Source organism: Elgaria multicarinata, chromosome 8 (assembly GCF_023053635.1).
Source record: "Elgaria multicarinata webbii isolate HBS135686 ecotype San Diego chromosome 8, rElgMul1.1.pri, whole genome shotgun sequence".
Taxonomy (NCBI): Eukaryota; Metazoa; Chordata; class Lepidosauria; order Squamata; family Anguidae; genus Elgaria; species Elgaria multicarinata.
This window is the reverse complement of record NC_086178.1, coordinates 20,657,867-20,678,423: the sequence shown is the minus strand read 5'-3', so window position 1 is coordinate 20,678,423 and position 20,557 is coordinate 20,657,867. Positions and strand designations below refer to the sequence as shown.

Below are 20,557 nucleotides of genomic sequence, written 5' to 3'. Positions count from 1 at the left end.
ACCTTAGTGAGTGAATCTTTCCAAATTAACGACCGTTGCAAAACATGATTTATGCTAAGCAGTGAATCTACATGAGACTTATATTGTCCTTTTAATGATTCCAGTTTTTTTAAAAAAATCAAAATTCTATAGTTAGTCACAGATTTATTACCTGTTTTCCAACCATAATATTCTATGGATGTTAAATGCTAAAACATTTATGTGCTCGGTGACTTTACACTCACATTCCTTGTCCTTGTTACTAAGCCCATAACCTTTACAATATTTCCAACAGTCCCTTGCTTGCTCAGCAGAGGTTCCTTGAGTCCCTGATTTGTACTACAGCTTCTAAGAAGAATCTAGTGGGCCTTTTAATAGAGAAATGTCTGAAGAAACGTCTCAAGATGCTAAAACAGAGCTTTATTTGTAAAATGTATTTCAGCCTGTTTTCCAAACAGAAGACTGTTCTCTGTAAAGTAGGACACCTGGCCACTCGACCTTCACCCAATGAAGGAGGTGGTGCCATAGCTCAGTGGCAGAGCATCTGCTTTGCTTGCAGAAGGTCGCAGGTTTGATCTCCGGCAGCTCCAGGTAGGGCAGAAAAAGCTCCTGCATGAAAACCTGGGTTTGCTGCTGCCAGTCAGTGTCGACAATACTGGGCTAGATGGACCAACAGCTTCCAATGTTCCAATGTTCACAGAGATTGGAGGCAAGGAGCTGGAGGTGCACTATTATATCAGGGGTGGGAACAGAAGGCCAAAGTCCTGCTTCTCCTCCAAACTCAGGGTTGATTTCCAAGGAGGATGCTCTCTCATTCTGACAGACCCTTAACCCGACTGGGCTGCAGTAAGCACCCAGTTTTTAGAGCTGCCAGCCCCATCCAGCCATGCATTTCAGTCATTTGGAGAGAGAAGCCGCCTGTAGCTCCCTGACAGTTTCATAAAAAGTTTTCCCTTCCAGAACGTTTGGTTCCTTCTCCATTCTGTTCCTATTAAAAGGCAAGACCTTCAAAAGCAGGAGAGTATCCAGAATACACCCACAGATGGAAAAGAAACAACTCAAGATGCTAAAACAGAGAATTTATTTGTTAAAAAAAGAAAAGAAAAAAAGCCCAACTCGTTTTGACTTGTTTTTATTTGAGGCCTTCTTCAGGGGGTTATGAAAAACTTCTGCAGAAATGTCTGCAGTGATGTCTCCTACTAAAATTCATTGGCAACTCCTTGGAGACATGACTACAGAAATTTCTGCAGATATTTTTCATAACCCCTTGAAGAAGGTTTTATATCATCTCAAACATGATACTTTGCAGAGGGGCCATTCACATCTTCGCTGCAAACCATCCTGTGATGACCAATCAAGTGAGATACCTGTTTGTGTGAATCAGTCTTAAGCGTACATCGCAGGCATTTCCACTTACAGTGGTATGTGTGTGTGTGTGTGCATTTTGCTTTTAATTGTCCTGCACACAGACTAGAATTGATATCATTGTCATCATCAATTCAGTTAGCACACTGGCACTTTTAAAAAAATAAGCCTTGGCATATTGTATATCTTAACATTTGAAGGCAGATGTTCTCTTGAGCAGAGCATTTTGGCTCTTGTATATAAAATAGCTGCATCACTGCAGTATGAAAATTGAACGTAGGCGGTCTTTTAGATCTGTCATTGTCCTTTTGAGCGTCCTTATCAGCAGGACTATCCTTTGATTCTCTCAAGACGAGGCAAAATGTTAACCCGTCTCTTTGACCTGACACTGAATTCTGGACATCCTTGCCTTTGTCCAGCCTTGGAAAGATCTCACTTGTGGGTGAAACGGAGTATTGCTGCAAATTATATGTTGGTTATTATGAAAGAAGGAGAGAGGAAAATGTACTGTTTTGATTGGCAGTGGTGATGGTAGGTCTTCACTGTGATTGGGCTTCTTTCCTAAGGTGGCACTAGAACATGGGGCTCTGTAAGCAACTGGAGAGTGGGAGTGTGTTGACAATATCACATTGCCACTCATTCCTTCAAAACCCTGCAGCATCGTAGCTGTGGGGTGGGATTAGCAAATCCCCAAGATGGAGGGAAGGTGGGCTTGTTCAGCTCATTGAGCCCGCCTCCTGCCCGGCCTTCCAGCACCTTCCCACTCCCCGACCTATCATGGGCCTCAGTCCACCCCCGGAAAGGCTCTAGCCTTGATGCGAAACAAGGTCACCACTGACAAGACAGTGGTGACCTTGGAGTAAATGAAAACGTTGCTGTAAGTCAGCAACTTTTTAAGTGTGCAGTTTTTTGGGAAAGCCTGTGGTGGCTGTGAGTGGGCGTCATATAAACAATGCCATGCCATTGCGCAGCCGTCTTGGGATATACAGGGCATCCAGACAGCCCCGGTGTGAGTAGAGTTAGGATAGTTGGAAGCTTGAGGGAGGAAAAAGGAGGTCTTTGTCTATTCTAGTTTTCAGGGCTCCCCAATCTTTTGGGATCAGTGGACACATTGGGAATTTTGAGAGACTGACATGGATGCTCTCCCAAAGCAGCTGCCGTAGCAAGGGGGCTTGCTCACTAATAAAAAGTCTAGTTTGGTGGTCATGGCCAGTTACAAAACAGTGATTCCCCAGAAGGCAAATTCGTGAGGCTCAAAGAAAAGTAACTTGCCTGTGAACATGCCGGAGGTGGGGATCTGAGTTCCAAAATACAAAAACACTCCTTTGAACCCAAATAAAGGTGGCTCTGGAGGGCAGTCCTTTGCTTTGCAGCATGCTGGCCTCCCAGTTTTAAAATAATAAATAAAATAAAAGTCAGGAGGAGCAGGGAGGCCTACTAAGCAACAAAAAAGGTGTCTGTGGGCTCAATTCCCATGCGACTGGAGCTAACTGCTGCAATAGAATTAACTTAGTATACTTTAATTGGCACAGGATAATACAAGTAAATTCCTCAAGTGGTGACGGTGGCTTGGTAATGCCAACAAAAGACCTTTCACTTCCTCAAAGTGAGGTTTCATATGTGATAGCAGAAGTGGTAGGATCCAATTTAACTGACAGAGCCACTTATAAGGCAATTTATTTTATTGTATTCATTTTTTAAAAAAGATTTATAAGCTGCCTCATAGGGGAAACCCTCCCAAGGTAACATACAAATTTAAAACCACAAAACACAATATAATAATAATAATAATAATAATAATAATAATAATAATAATAATAATGCAGCAATAAAATCAAAATTATCATTTAGAACCAGATAACACTGTATTCACAATGCCATACAGTAAAGTCCTGACTTAGTTACAGGCCAAGGTGAATAAAAATGTCTTTAGGGCCTGCTTGAAGGCCTGTAATGATGAGGAGTGGGAGCTGGATGACATCAATTGGAACTAAGTTCCACAAGCAGGGGGCCACTGCTGAGAAGACCCTATCCCTCATGCCACCAGGCTAATTGCTTTGAAAGGTGGCGGCACAAGCAGGGCCTCCAACGTTGATCTCAGACTGTAGGGAGGTGGTTGTGAGTGAAGGCAGACCTTCAAGGAACCTGGACAAAAACCATTTAGGGCAAGGCCTTGTACATCAAAGAACCTTGCAGGATGGTGTCTAAAAATTACAAAGCTATGAGGCTTTCAGGTTTTTATCAGATCTTCGCATAGGAACAGACTAGGGAGGAGAAATGGCAGCAAGAATTGCACACACAAATAACGCAGAGCTCAGTAGACAATGTCATGCCTTAGGACTCTCACATGAGGGCCTAAATGTTAAAGGTCTGAGATGGACACTGCAAGAGGCTATGGTAGTAAAAGAAGCCCAATCACAGTGAAGTTCCGTCAACAACACAGCCGATCAAAGCAGTATATTTGTCTCCCTTCTTCTTTCATAATAACCAACGTAAAACTTTACATTTCTTTAATAAAAGGTGAATGAAATGCAACGATCCTCCATTCTGCCACGTTCGCCCATTCTCACAGGCACCACACTCGCCAATAAGAATCCCCAGGGCACCGCGTCCACTCCACACTATTCAACCCACCTCACGGTTCTCGCAGCCTGCTCTACCAATCAGCAAAAGCACGCATCCCACCATCACAATTTTTCCCAGGCACTTCGGACTCCATGCTCACATTTTCTCTTCCTTGCCAGCTTCACGTACAGCGTCTCGGTCCACTGCGGTTTGATTGGCACATTGGTCAGGTGGCAAGCAATGCCCAGCTGATAGATCTCGCTCTACAGATTTTGGAAGGAGGGTTTTCCCCTCTCTGTGTCGTGGTCCTGCCGCCTAAATGGGATGTTTCGAATGGGAACAGGAAGGGCTTTCTGAGTGTTACTCTAGTCTACTTTATTGTCCTTCCTTGGCTTTCTACAGCATCACAGCCCCGCCTTTCCCCACCTCAGCTGTACCTATACAGCACAAGATCCCAACCTGATGTACAGAAGGAACATCCCTTATAAGGGCTATTGTAGCTCAACCGTGCCACCCCACCCCGGGCTGTTTAGTACTATAGACTGGCCCTGTTAGCTCATCTTCATGTTATGAATAACAAATCGCCTCTCTTCCCAGAATTTTTATGAATAGAATCACAGGCACAAAAATGGTAGCTAATTTCATCTCTGTAGTCGATTACTGTACACAGATCTTCTTTCATAATATTCTCAAAGCTTTGCACATTCTCCCCCCCCCCCATTTCCACGTCTCTCTGTGTTTTAAATTGCAGCTATTTCCAAACATGAAAAGAAACAGCACAGCATCCTTTAACCTGACCATATTCCCCTTTTTGTTATGGCTTTAGGTGACAGCTAAGTCCAAGCTGGATTGTCATGTTGCTCTGACACCGGACGCTGCTGTCCAAGCACAGGATCCGCTCTCCTTCATCACAGAGAATCTTTTCTTCCTAGGCAGCTTGATTCCGAAGAGCCTATAAGCCGCTTTCCGGTATTTCTTCGACATGATGTTGTACAAGATTGGGTTGATGGCAGCGCTCAGATAGAAGAGGACGAATGAAACCAGGTTGCAGTATTGGCTGATGACGGCTATTTCCAAGGATCCGTCCTCAAAGGATTTGGAAAACAGGTAACGTCCTATGTGGAAAGGCAACCAGCAGAGTATGAAAGCAAAGACCACCACAGCTAGAAAGAAAGAGAAAGAGCAGATGTGTACATTAGGAATTAGAGAGATTATGACATTTGCTAATCATAGAATCATAGAATAGTAGAGTTGGGCCTATCAGGCCATCGAGTCCAACCCCCTGCTCAATGCAGGAATCCACCTTAAAGCATATTTCTCCTTTAAGCCTATTGATGATTTACAGAACTGGGCCAATCCTACCATGAGGAACAGTGAGGCCAAAACTAGCCTGCTGCCCTCAGTTGTAATGAGAATACCAAAAGCATTTGGTTGGCTTTTGTGAAAAACAGGGTGCTTCCCTAGATATACTTTTGGGCCTAATCTACACCAAGCAGGATATAGTACTATGAAAGTGGCATATGGTATGTGTCAGTGGGCCCCAGCAGTTGTCAATGCACTTCAATACTGCTATAAAGCAGTAGTGTGGCTCCTGCCTTTTATATCCCGCCTTCATACCCCTTGGTCTGGACCAACAGGGCTCTTCTTATGTTTTTAGAAGAGGACTTTCTCTGGAACGGGGGCCTCCTGAATATAGCATGTTTGAACAGCGATGTAAATATCCGTAGGGGAAAGCTTTCAAAACTGCGAGTGTTTTTTAGAGCCCGCTGAAGCAATGCAAATATATCATGGTAAATATTGATGACTGCATCGCCATCACGACTAGCGAAAGAACAAGGCCCACGTGCCTAGGCCATGCAGGATATAAAATTGTCATTTTGTCAACACACATCATTCTGTGTACACAGTCCTCAAATTTCCCCGCAAGTTTCACTTTCAGCATGTCTGGCTTACACTAAACGTTTAGATGGGTTTTTAACCAAGAAGAATTCTTTAAAAACAGTGTGAAATGCTAAAGGGAGGATGGGAGAGGAGGTGCTAAAAGGGAAAAGGATGAGTTCACCATGGTTAACCTGTTGGGGACCCCTGTGCAAACAATCTCATATAATATCTCCTGTATGTGGAATTTCCTCAGATCCGTTCCAGGTATTTATGTGTTTTTCTTTCATTCTTTAAGACATTTATATTCAACATTCCCATTAAAACCATCAATAAAAATGCTTCCTATGACAGTGAAATAACACAATGGGACAATTAGCAGCTCTTTGCACAGCCGCTCCAAGGAGAAGCCATCTAAAATCAAACCAAATAAGAAAGAGGGTAAGGAACAATGCTATGGTCCCTGGAGTGGCTGCTGAGGGGCTGAAAGATGTTTTGCGCCTCCCTCTTTGAAGGCAGAAGTCTCCCTGGTGCAGCTCTGGAAAAATGATGATGATGATGATGATGATAATAATAATTTATTTCTTACTCGCCTCTCCACTTGGATCGAGGCGGGGAACAACAGCGAATATAAAACACATAAAAGCTGATTAAAAACGTGGTATACATGATTAAAACATCGTTAAAACATCCTAAGTCTGGTGCCATCTCTGCCCACAAGGTTCCATGGGTAAGGGGTCCGAATGGGGCACGTCAGGTGAGGCCGTGGACCTGCAGAAACCTAAGTCTGCTGGTTTCCCCAACACAGGCACCGAAATTAGGGGCTCATCTACACCAAGCAGGATATTCCATTGTGAAAGTGATATGAAAGCAGTATATAAAAGGCAGCAATATCACACTGCTGTGGTATTGAAGTGCACTGACAACTGTTGGGGCCCGTTAATATATACCACTTTCATACCACTTTCATAGTGCTATATCCTGCTGGGTGTAGATGTGTCATGGGCCCCAATAGTTGTCAGTGCACTCCAGTACCACTATAAAGCAGTCATGTAGATCCTGCAGTGCGCTTCAATAACACTATAAAGCAGTAGTGTGGCTCCTGCCTTTTATATACTGCTTTCAAACTGCTTTCATAATGCAATATCCTGCTTGGTGTAGATGAGCCCTAGGACAGTCCTGGAACTGGCTTCAATAGGCAGGGAAAGGTTGTTTTCTTAAAACGGCAGCAAACAAACCAGTGCAAAACTACTGCTCCCCACCCCGACCCTCCATTTTCAGCCCTGTGGACGCAGCAGTGGCTCTGCTACAGATCCCAACCCTGCTGCACTCCACTTACGATTCTTCAGCCAGAGAAGAAGCCGCCATCAATCACCCATGTTTTGAAGGATAAAAAGGTCTTAATCTGTCATCAAAAAAACCTGTTGCTGCCAGCCAAGCCTGCCTGAGGAGGGCATTCTGTCATCAGGGCATATTTTCCCTGCCACCACTTTCTAAAAGCAGGGGTAACTACCTAGAGAAAGAACTTCTGCTCAGATCGTTAACCTTCGAGGGCAGCAATACACACATTACTCTTTCTTTCTTTCTTTCTTTCTTTCTTTCTTTCTTTCTTTCTTTCTTGTTTCTTTCTCATCAGTTTGGAAAGCATAGGACCAGTTGAAAACTACCAGTTTTCTAAATATTTTTAAACTTCACACTTTTTTTAGGAGCTCTGCATAAATGATTTATTGCACACTGATGATTGACCACTCATGGAAGTTTGCAGGTCCTTTAGATGACATCATCAACCTCCAGGACGCCTCCTGTGCTTCCCCCCCTTACCCCGCTTTAAAAACACACAGAGATAATCAGCTATTTTTTTAAAAAAAAAAAGCACAAAATTGGGCCTGTGTAAAGTTCCCATTGCATTGTAATTCCGCCATTAAATACCGCTGTTTCATTGAAGGTTATGGAACATGCAGAAAGAGGAAGTATTCAGTTCAAACCACGTGGCCACCTGTGTAATGGCGCCAATCATAATCCCAGAAAGGAAGCGGAAGCAGAAAGCCCCGGTAAGGCAGTGAGGGGTGTTTTTTACATGTAGAGAATTTCGAAAAACAGAAGAATGTCAGTGTCTGAATTTTAGCAAAACAATCCCACAACAACTCTCTGTGTAGGTCAGTTTATGGTATTGTCCACTTTAATGTATGTTTTCTTCAGTACATTTCATCATGAGAAGCAACCGAAAGAAAAAGAACTACAGCAAAAGTACTCGGAAGATGGATCTGTGAGTAAATATACCTACTAACATCAGCCAAAGAAGAGAGGGGCATGTAATAAATACATAAATAGACATGGAATATTATTTATGTATTCTGGGGGTCAAGCTATGAAAAGGAATCCTTTTAAAATATATAGATTGGAATTCAAGCTATTCAAAGGGTGTATTCCTGCCTTTTTCTGCTAATTTGATTTCCATATTTCTGTTTTGTTTTCTGTTCTCCCTTCATTACAACCTAAATACTTCTAGACTAAACAGGTCAGTGTCTGTGCATAAATGGACACAGATCTAGATAGTACATGTAGTAAAACTCGAAAAATGTTATGTGTGTGTTAGGGCTTGCCCAAGACATTTTGTGTGTTAGGCCTTGCCCAAGGCAAAGGACAAAATGGTACCTCTACCCCCTTATTCCACATACAAAATAGAGTGACCATATGAAAAGGAGGACAAGGCTCCAATATCTTTAACAGTTGGGTAGAAAAGGGAATTTCACCAGGTATCATTTATACGCATGCAGCACCTGGTGAAATTCCCTCTTCCTCACAACAGTTAAAGCTGCAGGAGCCCTGCCCTCTTTTGTATCTGGCATTTTAACACTAGTGGCAGGACAGCGTCCTCTTGAGTCAGCCAGCTAGCTTAGAGGGTAGAGGGCAGTCTGTGTGGCTCACACAGCTCTATCCTGCAGCAACTTGCTGCCGGCCCTACCATTAGGCAAAGTGAGACAGCAGATTGTGGATGTCCTAAAAAGGCAGCAAATTGATTATTATTGTTTTTTGTTTATTTGTTTGTTTTTACTACTAGGGAGTGAAGAAATGCTTGTGGGATTTTCTGCCTCTTGTGCCAAACTAACTTTGCCAGCCTTGACCTGAGCAAGGGGAAGGCGCCATTTGCTTCTCTGCTTCAGGCAGCAAAACGTCCTGCCCAGTTCCCAGCATCCACTGCCTGAGGCAGCCTCCTCACTTACCTAACGGCAGGTCCAGACTTGTATGAGTAAACTTATACATAGATTTGAAAGACACCAAACTTCGGGGGCGGGGGGAATTCAATAGAGAAACACCCATTCCAGTCCAACACTCTATCCATCCTTTCTACATCAGCTCTTCATTAGATGTTTGTTTACACTATCAATTTTGCTATGCCTATTTATTCCCATTGACTCCTAGACAACTACTTGGCCCATGCCATCTCTGAGTCGATCTTGTATATTCATCTGATCAGATTATATACTCATCTGTATTCCAGAAGATACCGTGACAGAATTATGGCTCTCTCTCACTTGCTTGTTTGACCTTTTTGCCTTACATTATAAAAATAAAATCCCTTTTTTCCCCACTGAGCTCATGATATCTATATTGGTATATAGACATATACCTATGCATTGTTTCATGTATTTGACAAAGGCCCTGTTCAGAAGACACTTTAAACTCTGCTGGTTAAGGCTTTTTTGGTTAAGCAGCAGGGCTTAAGGTGCCTTGTGTGATGCGTTTTGCCAAACCGTGCTCACTCACTAACCACAATTAGATCGTCTGCAGCAGGATTAGCGGCTATAACCATGTTTTAAAGTGTTGTTTGCAACAGCACGGCTTGTGGTTAGTGCTAACCCCCAGAGAACCAGTTTCGCTAACCACAGAGCTTGATGTGTCGTCTGAACAGGCCCAAAGGGGATTTGGGCTTCAGAAAGTTTACAGTGGTGGGGAAGCAGGGCCGGCATTACCATGGCTGTTTTCGGATGACACGCTAATCAATGGTTGTTTGTTTCATATTCTGTTCCTATTACACACACACACACACACTCACACACAGTGTGCCGTCCGAACTCAGCGCATGAGTCATAGTCGAAACACGTGGGGGTCATTATATCTTTATCCCTGTGCACCCTTCAGAATTCATCTCTCCTCTCTCTCCTCTCTTCTTATGCTACAATAAATTTGTTATTCTTTTAATGCATCACAAGAATCTGTTCCTTCCCCCCTGCCACTTGCACTTAATTTTGTTTTCGCATAGTAAGTTTATTGATACAGTGGCTGTCTATATGCAGGGAAAGCCCCACGGGGGCCGTGGATCTGCGCTGCGTTGGTCAGACAATTTTTTCAATCAGGGCGACGTCAGTACGGCACTTCTGCTGTCTAACGTTGTTCCGGGGCCAATCTGGGGGGCGGGGCCTGGTGGAAGGCGACTGCCGATTGGATTGTTGGGGGAGGTTTAATCCTGATCTGAATCAGTGCCATGCACAGTTCCACTAAAGTAAATAAAGGTTTTGGGCTCAACCACACGCTGTTAGAGATGATGGAGAAATTCGTTATTGAGCTAAAATAAGTTTGTATTTCTAACAGTCTGACCTGTGGAATCCACTGCAGACCAGCCTCTTCAGGCCACATGGAGTTTGTGGACTTTCAGAAACTTTTTTATTATTATTAGTTTAACTTTCCCAAAATGTACATCTTTCTGCTGACACATAAGCCATCTTTAAAAATATATATGGAAAAAGTTGAATGGAATATGGGACAATATAATAAATGTTACTTATTAACATAAATTATTTATTTATTATTGCATTTATATCCCACCTTTTTTCCGCCAAGGAAACCAAAGCGGCGTACATAATCCTCCTCCTCTCCATTTTTATCCTCACAATAACATCCCTGTGAGGTATGTTGGGCTGAGAGTCTGTAACTGACCCAAAGTCGCCCAGTGGGCTTCCATGGCCGAGTGGGGGCTAGAACTTGGATCTCCCGATTCCCAGGCCAACCTTTTAGTCACTGCACCACACTGGCTCTCAAATTACATAAATTGTTACAAACCTTATGGAATTATTTGCATATTTCTTCACATAATAGGAAAAATCAAATCCGTCTATACTGACACTGGCACAAATGACACTGCACAATTTACGAAACGGGATGGGTTTCACACTACACGCTACACAATTAACGTAACATGTAGTTTGGGCCTATGAATGGAGGCCTCCCTGGAGTGTTGACAGAAACCCGATGTGTTCCATGGGCAGTGAGGGCCAGAGTATGTCAGGGGAGGCTGTATCATAGAATCATAGAGTTGGAAGGGGCCTACAAGGCCAACAAGTCCAACCCCCTGCTCAATGCAGGAATCAATGTACATGGGGTTCCCTGGTAGTTGCCCTTCCAGAAACTGACCAGGCCTAGACCCGCTTAGCTTCATCAAGGTTGCAGCATCCAATGCCATCATACCAGGTAAGTCCACACAGTGGAAGCTGGTGGCTCTAATGTCACTGGGGCCTTGAATCTGCTCCGAGTTTCAGTCAGAACTCAAATGGAGTTCTTATCTGTCCAAGTGCTGAACAGGTTCAGGACCTTGGATTGCTCCTTCTGACTGGTTCTGACTGACATCTGGAGCGGATTCACTGCCCCACTGACATAAGAGCCACCAGCCTCTCTTGGATCCATAGGATCCTAAGTTCCTTCATTCCCCTGACAGGCCCTGAAATTACACCTGAAGCTGGCGAGTTAATTCCCTCACACATCTGGTAGGGTAGAAACACCCACACACACACTCACTCCCGCCCTAGCCGTAATGAGCTGGCAGGTTTCTGGAGACAGAGTGGCTTCTCAACATCTCCCCTGGCGCTCTCCAGGTATTTAGCATTGTTTTCATGCTTGTGGATTATTACTCTTGCATATACAGTAAAAAAAGAAAAAGAAATATTAATGCAATTTAGTTAAAATGGATAAAGCATTTTTGTGCAGATTAAAAAAAAACTGTTTAACAAACAGCATCAATCACTTTCTGCTTGGTTTCATTTCACAAATCTAGGCAGGATTTACACTACTGCTTTAAAACGTTTTATAACAGTAGTGACAACTGTTGAGGCCCAGGACACACTCCCTATTCAGTCTTCAAAATGTTTTCAAAGTGTTATATCCTGCTTAGTGTAGATCTCGCCATGGTTTCCCCCCTTAAAGTCCAGCTTTTTCTTCTTAGCTGAGTTTGTAAAATAATAATAATAATAATTGCAACGGCTCCTTTTTTCAAAAAAACAAAAGCACGTTAGTGCAATTTTTTTAAAAAAATGTTTCTACAATTATTATTTTTTAAAATATATATATATTAAAAATGACATGTTTGGGTGAAACTTACTGCCTTCCCCCACCCCTATGGTTCTGTCACACCGGCTACTGTGGATGTACACAGAGAGAAAAAAGCACTTTATCCAGCAAAGTGTGGAAAATTAATTCTGCTTATGGATCACAAGAGAAGAGCAACCGCTGGATAGTGCTAGGAGCCTCCAATCTGGATACACCCTGGTAAGAGGGGGGTAGAAACCTGAAGAACAATGAGCGCAGTTAGCTTAAAAAAGGCTTCCAACATCTTCCCAAAGTAAACAAAAACCAGAGACAGGTCAGGTGCTAATAGAAACCATGCAGATGTGAAATGCTAAAATGCCATCTTTGCATCTAACTTGAAATTTACTTATTTTAAAAAAGGCAAATTTAATCTACCGACAGAAGGGCTGCTAGTTAAAGGGATCCGAGCAGGTGTGGAGGGGCCCTTTAGTCCCTTGCTGCTGCTGCCCTCCAGGGCAGTGGGGGGGACGGACCCTCTTCTAGAGTTAATATTTCGCTTTGGGGGGGAAATCCCACATTGCAATCAATGGGGCATTTCTGCCTAAAGTAAGGGTGGTGAGCCTTCTCCCCCCACCCCACAAGCGCTGCATCCTCAAGGGTAATATCTCAGAGGTCACATAACAGTGTAGGGCAAGACCAGAGGAGTGGAGCTACTTCCTTCCTTCCTTCCTTCCTTCCTTCCTTCCTTCCTTCTTTTCTTTTTGCCTCCTCCTCCTCCTCCTCTTCCCACCCCTATCACCACTCAGCAACTCCCAGATGAGGGTCAGACCACTCTTACCAGGGGACTGAACTGATAGCTTGCGGTGGGCTTTTGAAATGAAGTAGGGTGACCATATGGAAAGGAGGACAGGGCTCCTGTATCTTTAACAGTTGCATAGAAAAGGAAATTTCAGCAGGTGTCATTTGTACACATGCAGCACCTGCTGAAATTCCCTCTTCATCACAACAGTTAAAACTGCAGGAGCCCTGCCTTCTTTTGTACCTGGTCAAGAGGACATGGCTCCTGCAGCTTTAACTGTTGTGATGAAGAGGGACTTTCACCAGGTGCTGCATGCATACAAATGACACCTGCTGAAATTGCCTTTTCTATACAACTGTTACAGGAGCCCTGCCCACCTTTCCATATGGCCACTCTAAAATTAAGCCAAGGGCCACATGAAATTAGGTTAGGAGACGCAGATTCCTCAACCTTGCCCTAAAGCAAATACAAGCCTCTAAGGAGGGATTTCTCTTAGGACCACAGCAGGGGAGGAAAGGGTTAAATTACTCCATTCTGTGGCCAAATGTTGTCCATTGAACAATCCTTTGCATGTTTACTTAGAAGTAAGTCCCACTGTGTTCAGTAGGAGTTACTCCTTAGCAGATTTGTTTCCATAGATCATACTTCAGAAGTGTATGTAGGACTGCAGCCTTAATAATGCTTAGCTTTGGCTGGATCATATCCTATATAATTATTACTGTCCTTTAAAAAATGAATGAGCTGTTGCTAACTTGTCATGTATCGAACATTATAATATAGGGTCATTTTTCATTTTAATGCTCAGTAACATCGAGCCAAAACACTACTCTGAGAGGCACTACGGCTTTGGTCAATGAGAACTGTGTCCGTAGTATCAGGGAGGAAATAAGCTCAGCTTATATTTTCCATTGATATTAACTTTTCCCAATTACCAAGCAGATATGGATAATTGGGAAAACAAACAAAAGTGGAAATACACAACAGTTTGCCTTCCTCAAACACATTTTAAACCCTTGCTGGTCCGAGAATTTATGTTACTCCTTCCGCTGAGATACTAACGAAGAGGATAAGAAAAAAATGCATTAATATAGTGTTTTTATATTTTATAAAAGGGCTGCTTTGTTAGTAGAAGCACACCACAGTCCAATGCATGTCTACTCAGAAGTAAGTCCCATTCAGTTCAATGGAGCTTTGAAAGTTATTTTAATATTGTATAGGTTTTATATGTTTTTAATCAGTTTTATGTATTTTATGGTATTTGTATCTAATGTTGTTCCCTGCCTCGATCCAGAAGGAGAGGCAGGTAATAAATAAATACATTATTATTATTATTATTCCTACATAATCGTGTATAGAACTGTAGCTCTAGTTGCTTAAATATAGATTAATAGAACAGATATTGATAGTTTTGTAAAAACTGCTACTAAGTAGACATTCAGGAAAATATCCTTCTTTGGCTCGCCAATATCAGTTTTATTTTCTCCATGCAGAATTCAATGAATCTGACAAGCATGTAGGTATGACTCATGTTTTAGACTGCAAACTTGCAACACAAACCTGGGAATAAATCCCATTGAATCCATCTTACATCTGAGTAGACCTGCATAAGATTGTGCTGCTGGCTGCATTCTGAAACAATTCTTGCCTGACAAGGCATAAAATTCAGCAAGAACCAAATGCATTTATCACATGTTTATAAGTTTGTATGATTTGGGTTTGTTTTGTTGCTGTGGTGTTGAATGGCAAAAAAAATGACAGGAGCCATTTTATGCAAGGTGCATAGTTCTTTCCCACACAACTATGTCCATGTGCACAGGTACACATATATGCACACGTGTATAAACAGTTTGTTTACATTAGTTACCCATTGTCCTATGTCGTTGCTTAGAACCAGAGTTTTGTGTAATTTAAAGTGCATATTAAAATTAAAATTATTTATGCATGATTTCCTGTACATGTGTGCTAGGAACATAGGAAGCAACCTTGTCCTGAGTGAGATCTATCTCACCCAGTCCTGTAACTGATCTCTGCCCCTCCCCCATTCTCTTCAATGGAAAGACTACAAATGTGGGATGCAGATCTGTCGTCTCCCTTTCTATGAATGGGACAGCCCTTTACTAGGAGCTAGAGCATCCGTAGTAAATCATGCAACAGGCCCATGTGATTTTCATTCATAAGAATATCTGCCAGCCACTCCCATGAATAAAATCTTAATGCAGGAAAGATTTAAGCTTTATAGGGGCATTCAAATCCCTGTGCTATTGGAATCACATGAGGGAAAGCGGAGACGAGCATGCTAGCTTTGAGCCCCAAGAACATAAGAAATACCGTGCTGGATCAGACCGAGGGTCCATTTAGTCCAGTACTCTGCTCACACAGTGGCCCACCAGCTGTCGACCAGGGACCGACAAAGCAGGACGTAGTGTAACAACACTCTCCCACCCATGTTCCCCAGCAACTGGTGTACATAGGCGTACTGTTTCTGCTACTGGAGGTAGCACATAACCATCAGGGCTGATAGCCATTGATAGCTGTCTCCTCCAGGAGTTTATCCAACCCCCTTTTAAAGCCATCCAAATTGGTGGCCATCACCACATCTTGTGGTAGTGAATTCCATAATTTAACTATGTGCTGTGTGAAGAAGGACTTTCTTTTATCTGTCCTGAACCTCCCACCGATCAGCTTCATGAGATGACCCCGGGTTCTAGTATTATCGGAGGGCAGTGGGAGAAATAGAATCTGCTGAGGGTGCTATTTTTATTACTGTTGAAAACATCAACAACATTCTACACCTTCCAGAGCATTAAGCCTATTCACTCATTCATTTGGGTACAAATGAGTACATGGTGGGAGCAGATGTGCCCAGTGCTCCAGATCCTAATTTCCATGCATTCAGTACCATTTGAAGAAATCCTAACCACATGCAATCAAACACTTGTAGATGCTTGTATGACACCCCCACCCCATTTTTTCAAGAAACGAGATCATGTGCACAGGAGTCTGTGTGGTAATACACAAGTAGGGTTCGTGCAGCCGGTTCATCTGAATGTGTGGAGGCCAAAGATGTCTTTCCGATCAGCCCCTTCCATGAGTTCATTTGAACCCAGACTAATGTGTGTTGGGCTATATGGGAAACAGAACCTCCAACTGAGCCTTTGGCTCACACAAAATGGAGAGAGCAACACTTTTCACTATACACCAATAGTGTAAGAATGTGCAAGCTATTTAGGTTACACAAGATTCTACATCTGGAAAAAGTGTTCAGTGTAACTCCAAATCTCACATGTTTATATACCAGCAGTAGTTAGTCCAATAGGAGACACCACTTATCTCCTTTATTTCATATCTCAGGTCCAAAGAGGCAAGGAGACACATCATGGAATAAACTGAGATATGCTTACCTAACATTTTCACCGTTTGCCGGTTGTACTTGTCCCTGATGGAAGTCTTTGGTCCAATGTCCTTCCTCTTTCTCCTCCAGAGTTTCCTCACTATGAGGCTGTAGAGGATAGTCAAGCAAAATACGGGCAGGAAAAAGAAGATGCTAGAGGTCCACACCATAATGGTCAGAAGCCCTGACTGAATCGCATACTCTGTGGTTCTGCATTCATTCGTGTCCAAGGGGTTTGTCCCATTCTCATGCTCCACCCCAACCAAGACAAAGATCGGCCCAGCGCTGACAAAAGATACTGCCCAGAGCATGAGGATAACCATCTTGACTTTGCCTTTGGTGATCACCACCTTGGCCCAGAGCGGAAAGCAGACGGCAAAATACCTCTCCACGCTCAGGGCGGTGATGTTGAGGATGGTCGAGTAAGTACAACTCTCGCTGACAAACTGGAAGAGCTTGCAGAGGAGGTCCCCGAAATTCCAAGGCCGGTACTGCCAGAGGCGGAAGAGATCCAGGGGCATGCAGAGAAAGATCAGCAGGTCCGAGAAAGCCATGCTGGAGAGGTACAGGTTGGTCGTCGTCCGCATGTCTCGGAACTTGGAGACCACCAGCATGGTCATCACGTTTCCTAGGATCCCAATCGCAAAGAGGAGCACGCAGATGACGGTGACGCCGGTGAGCAGCGGGGCAGGGAAGAGGTGCAGTGGGTACTCAGGCCATGTGTCATTGTCATAATCCATGACGAGCTGCAGGCCGCTCTCGTTGTACATCCCTAGGACCTAAAGAGCCCTCCGAGCCAGGGGTGGAGTCTGCTGATCCGAAGGGGCCACATCAGCTTCTCGTCATGTCTGAGAAGGATGAGGCAAATGGTGATGGAGACAGCAGCAAGTGGCGTTGGGCATCCAAGAGGTGCTATATGAAAAACAAACCCACAATGACCCAAGGCAAGTGAGCAAGACCTGGGAGGGAAATGGCGGGGAAGGGGGAGCATGAAGCCAAGGTAAAGCAAAATCCCAGTCTTCAGGAGGCTTTCACTGGGACCACACCAGTGGAGGTTTATTTATGCCTCTGATATCAATGGGACTGTGAATCCACTCCAGGTTTCAGTCAGAACCAGCTATCCGCACCTCGGATTTCCTTTAGAGCTCTGACTGGTTCAGACTGAAACCCGGAGCAGATTCGCCGCTCCACTGACATGGGAGCTACCAGCCTCCACTGGACCACACATACAGTTCATTAACTAGCTCATCTGGAATAGCAATAGCCCTGCTTCTGTGTTCATGATAGGGAACGTAGAGGCTAATTCATATGTGTATGATAATCCCTTTATTTCTCAACATTCAGTAATGGCTGGTGAATCTGAGAACTGGCTCCTTTGAAAAGTATGGTAGGTGATGCGATCTGTGCCATTTCCATCTGTAGTGGCCCATTCCCATGCACAAAACATCACTGGATGGATGTTGCAGTCACCAAGTGACAAATATATATATACAAGAATTGGGCTGCAGACTTCAAGCTCTGGGAGAACCCAAGTTCTTCCCAGCTTCTTCTACCAAAACCAAACTATCCATCTGTCAACATCTCACCCACCTACCTAAGTCAACCCAGAACACAGGCACAGCAGAAGCTGAAGAAAGTGGCTGAGTTCGGTAGGAACAGAATGGGAAACAACTGTTGATTAGCGCATTGTCCGAACTCAGCCAGTGTTTGTGGAACTAACCGCTGAAGGTAACTCCAGCATCCAAGCCATGTGATATGTTGCAAGGGGAAGGAAGCCACCATCACCACCACCAGGAATTCCCAGGCAGTACTACTTACACACTGGGCTGGTTCAAATGACACAATAGTTCATCATGTGTTAATTAACCTTCAAGGGGCTGTGACGTGGCCAGCTGCCTCTATGAATATGCAATCCTCAATCAGGAGTTGCTGCAACTTACTGTGTTGTGCGAAACTAACCCAGCAGGGGTTAAACAACTCTCGTATAATCCATGTTCTGTTGTAGGTACCTAGGTGGACTTAATCCATGGAGACCAGGGTTTCAATCCCTGCTCATCCATGAAGTTTACAGGGTGACTTCGGGTCTGTCACTCTTTCTCAGACTATCCCTACCTATATAAATAAATAAATAAATAATAATAATAATAATAATAATAATAAATGGTTCTTGTAGAGATAACACTGTATATTAGGGTGACCATATGGAAAGGAGGATAGGGCTCCTGTATCTGTATCGTTTTGTTGTATACAGGATCATTTCTAACCATGCACATGCCCAGTCAGCTACACTCTAACTCTTTCAAAAATAAAAAGAAAGGTCGTGATGGCAAGCAGCATCAGTCCTGTTGCGCCCTGACATGCCCATGCTGGTAGGGTGACCATATGGAAAGGAGGACAGGGCTCCTGTATCTTTAACAGTTGCATAGAAAAGGGAATTTCAGCAGGTGTCATTTGTTTACATGCAGCACCTGGTGAAATCCCCTCTTCATCACAACAGTTAAAGCTGCAGGAGCCCTGCCCTCTTTTGTATCTGGTCAAGAGGGCAGGGCTCCTGTTGTGATGAAGAGGGAATTTCATCAAGTGATGCATGCATGCATGCATTTCATCAAGTGATGCATCATTCAGCACCTGCTGAAATTTCCTTTTCTATACAACTGTTAAAGACACAGGAGCCCTGTCCTTCTTTCCATATGGTCACCCTAATATCTGGCAACCTGCATTCCTTGAAGATACGGTTAGGATACAAATGCAAGAGAGACATAACATAGAAACAAAGCAGGTGTTATTTAACACGTTCACCCACGTCACAACCCTAAGCTCTCCCTGGCGAGGTTCGTCCAGCGCCAGCACTGTCATCCTTTCAGTACCAAGTGAAGACTTCGCTCTGCTCCCAGGCATTTGACACCATGTGATAACTTAACCAGCTTTGGGATTTTTATTGTTGATTGTTTTAAATTCTTTTTGGATGTAAATGGTTTTGATATTATATTTTATATTGAATTTTTACGGTTTTAAGGTTTTGCAACCCACCCAGAGAGCTTTAGCTATTGAGCCGTATAGAAATGGAATACATAAATACCATGTAGTTAATTGATGCAGCACAATCGCACCGGGTTAGCGTCTTGCGTCCTGCAAAGTCCTTGCAACTTCTCTCTCTCTCTCTCTCTCTCTCTCTCTCTCTCTCTCTCTCTCTCTCTCTCTCTCTCTCTCTCTCTCTCTCTCTCTCTCTCTCTCTCTCTCTCTCTCTGTGTGTGTGGTGGGGGGGGGGGCAGCGGGAGCAGCGGGAGGAGAACCCAAGGCTTTTACCACTCTCCATCAGTCTACCCCTGCCCGGATGCACAACGCCAATCAATAAGCAAATCCATCCGATCATAGTACCTTACATGCAGACATTCACAATTGGATAACCGGCTCTAGAATCCCGCGGCCCCCATGAAGCAGCAAACTTCTGCAGATTATTTCCTTGGGAGCCAGCCAGTGGAGGCTGGTGGCTCCGATGACAGTGGGGCAATGAATGCGCTCTTGGGTTCCAATCAGAACTAGTCGGAACTCTAAAGCTATTGCTCCTTTAGAGTTTTGACCGAAAGCCCGGAGCAGATTCACCACCCCGCTGACATCGGAGCCACCCGTTCCACTGACTACAACTCCCATAATCCCCAGGCACTGCTGATTGGAGAGGCTGGGACTTGCAGTCCGACACATCTGGAAGGCTCCAGGCAAGGGAAAGCTGCTGCATACCTTTTCCGGTGCCCGTTCACCTCCCAACGGCAAAGGAAGGCTTGATGCGGCGGCGACCCGACCCATTGCGGTCCATCGACCTGTCAAGCCGTCCGAGCACAGCTTTAGGGGAGACAGTTCCTTGCAGAGCTTTCAACAACAACCAGGACAAACTCTACGGAAAACGCTCCGCAAAGAATAGACAGAGAGCGAGAGCGTGCCTTTGAGCATGTGCCGAGTGCCTTGCTCACTATCCGGCCCCGCCCCCCGTTCCAACAAAAAACTGGGGAGAAGCAGGACTTTCAAGGGAAGGAAGGGAAGATTTAGTCGGAACGAAGCAGCAGTAAAATAAAATAAAAAATCACCTCGGGTTGGAAACGCAGGATCGCTGCGCTGCTGAGCGTCTTAATAAATGTCTGCTGCGGGATCAGCTTCTGCGGGCGCCTGCAGCAGCGCCGGACGCGCCGTTACCTGCCGCGGCTCCTCCTCCTCCTCCTCCAAACCCGCCGCCTCTCCTCTCCATGCTCGACTGCCGCCGCCGGGAGAAAACTGGCGACCCGAGT

The 20,557-nt window shown here is 44.2% G+C and overlaps 1 protein-coding gene across 1 annotated transcript; it reads right to left on the bottom strand.

The window, feature by feature from the left end:
* Positions 1–4,761: 4,761 nt before the first annotated feature.
* Positions 4,762–17,047, bottom strand: GHSR (growth hormone secretagogue receptor). The gene is made up of 2 exons (XM_063131902.1): positions 16,288–17,047; positions 4,762–5,072 (listed from the first exon to the last, which is right to left on the bottom strand). The coding sequence occupies exons 1-2, from the start codon at positions 17,045–17,047 to the stop codon at positions 4,762–4,764; spliced, it is 1,071 nt and encodes a 356-aa protein (XP_062987972.1).
* Between the last annotated feature and the right edge of the window lie 3,510 nt (positions 17,048–20,557).

Excerpts from the sequence above, each read along its gene's own strand:
- GHSR (XM_063131902.1), bottom strand. The coding sequence starts at position 17,047 with ATGTACAACGAGAGCGGCCTGCAGCTCGTCATGGATTATGACAATGAC. Across the intron at positions 5,073-16,287 it reads GCAAACGGTGAAAATGTTAG|CTGTGGTGGTCTTTGCTTTC; the intron begins GTAAGCATATCT and ends CTTTCTTTCTAG.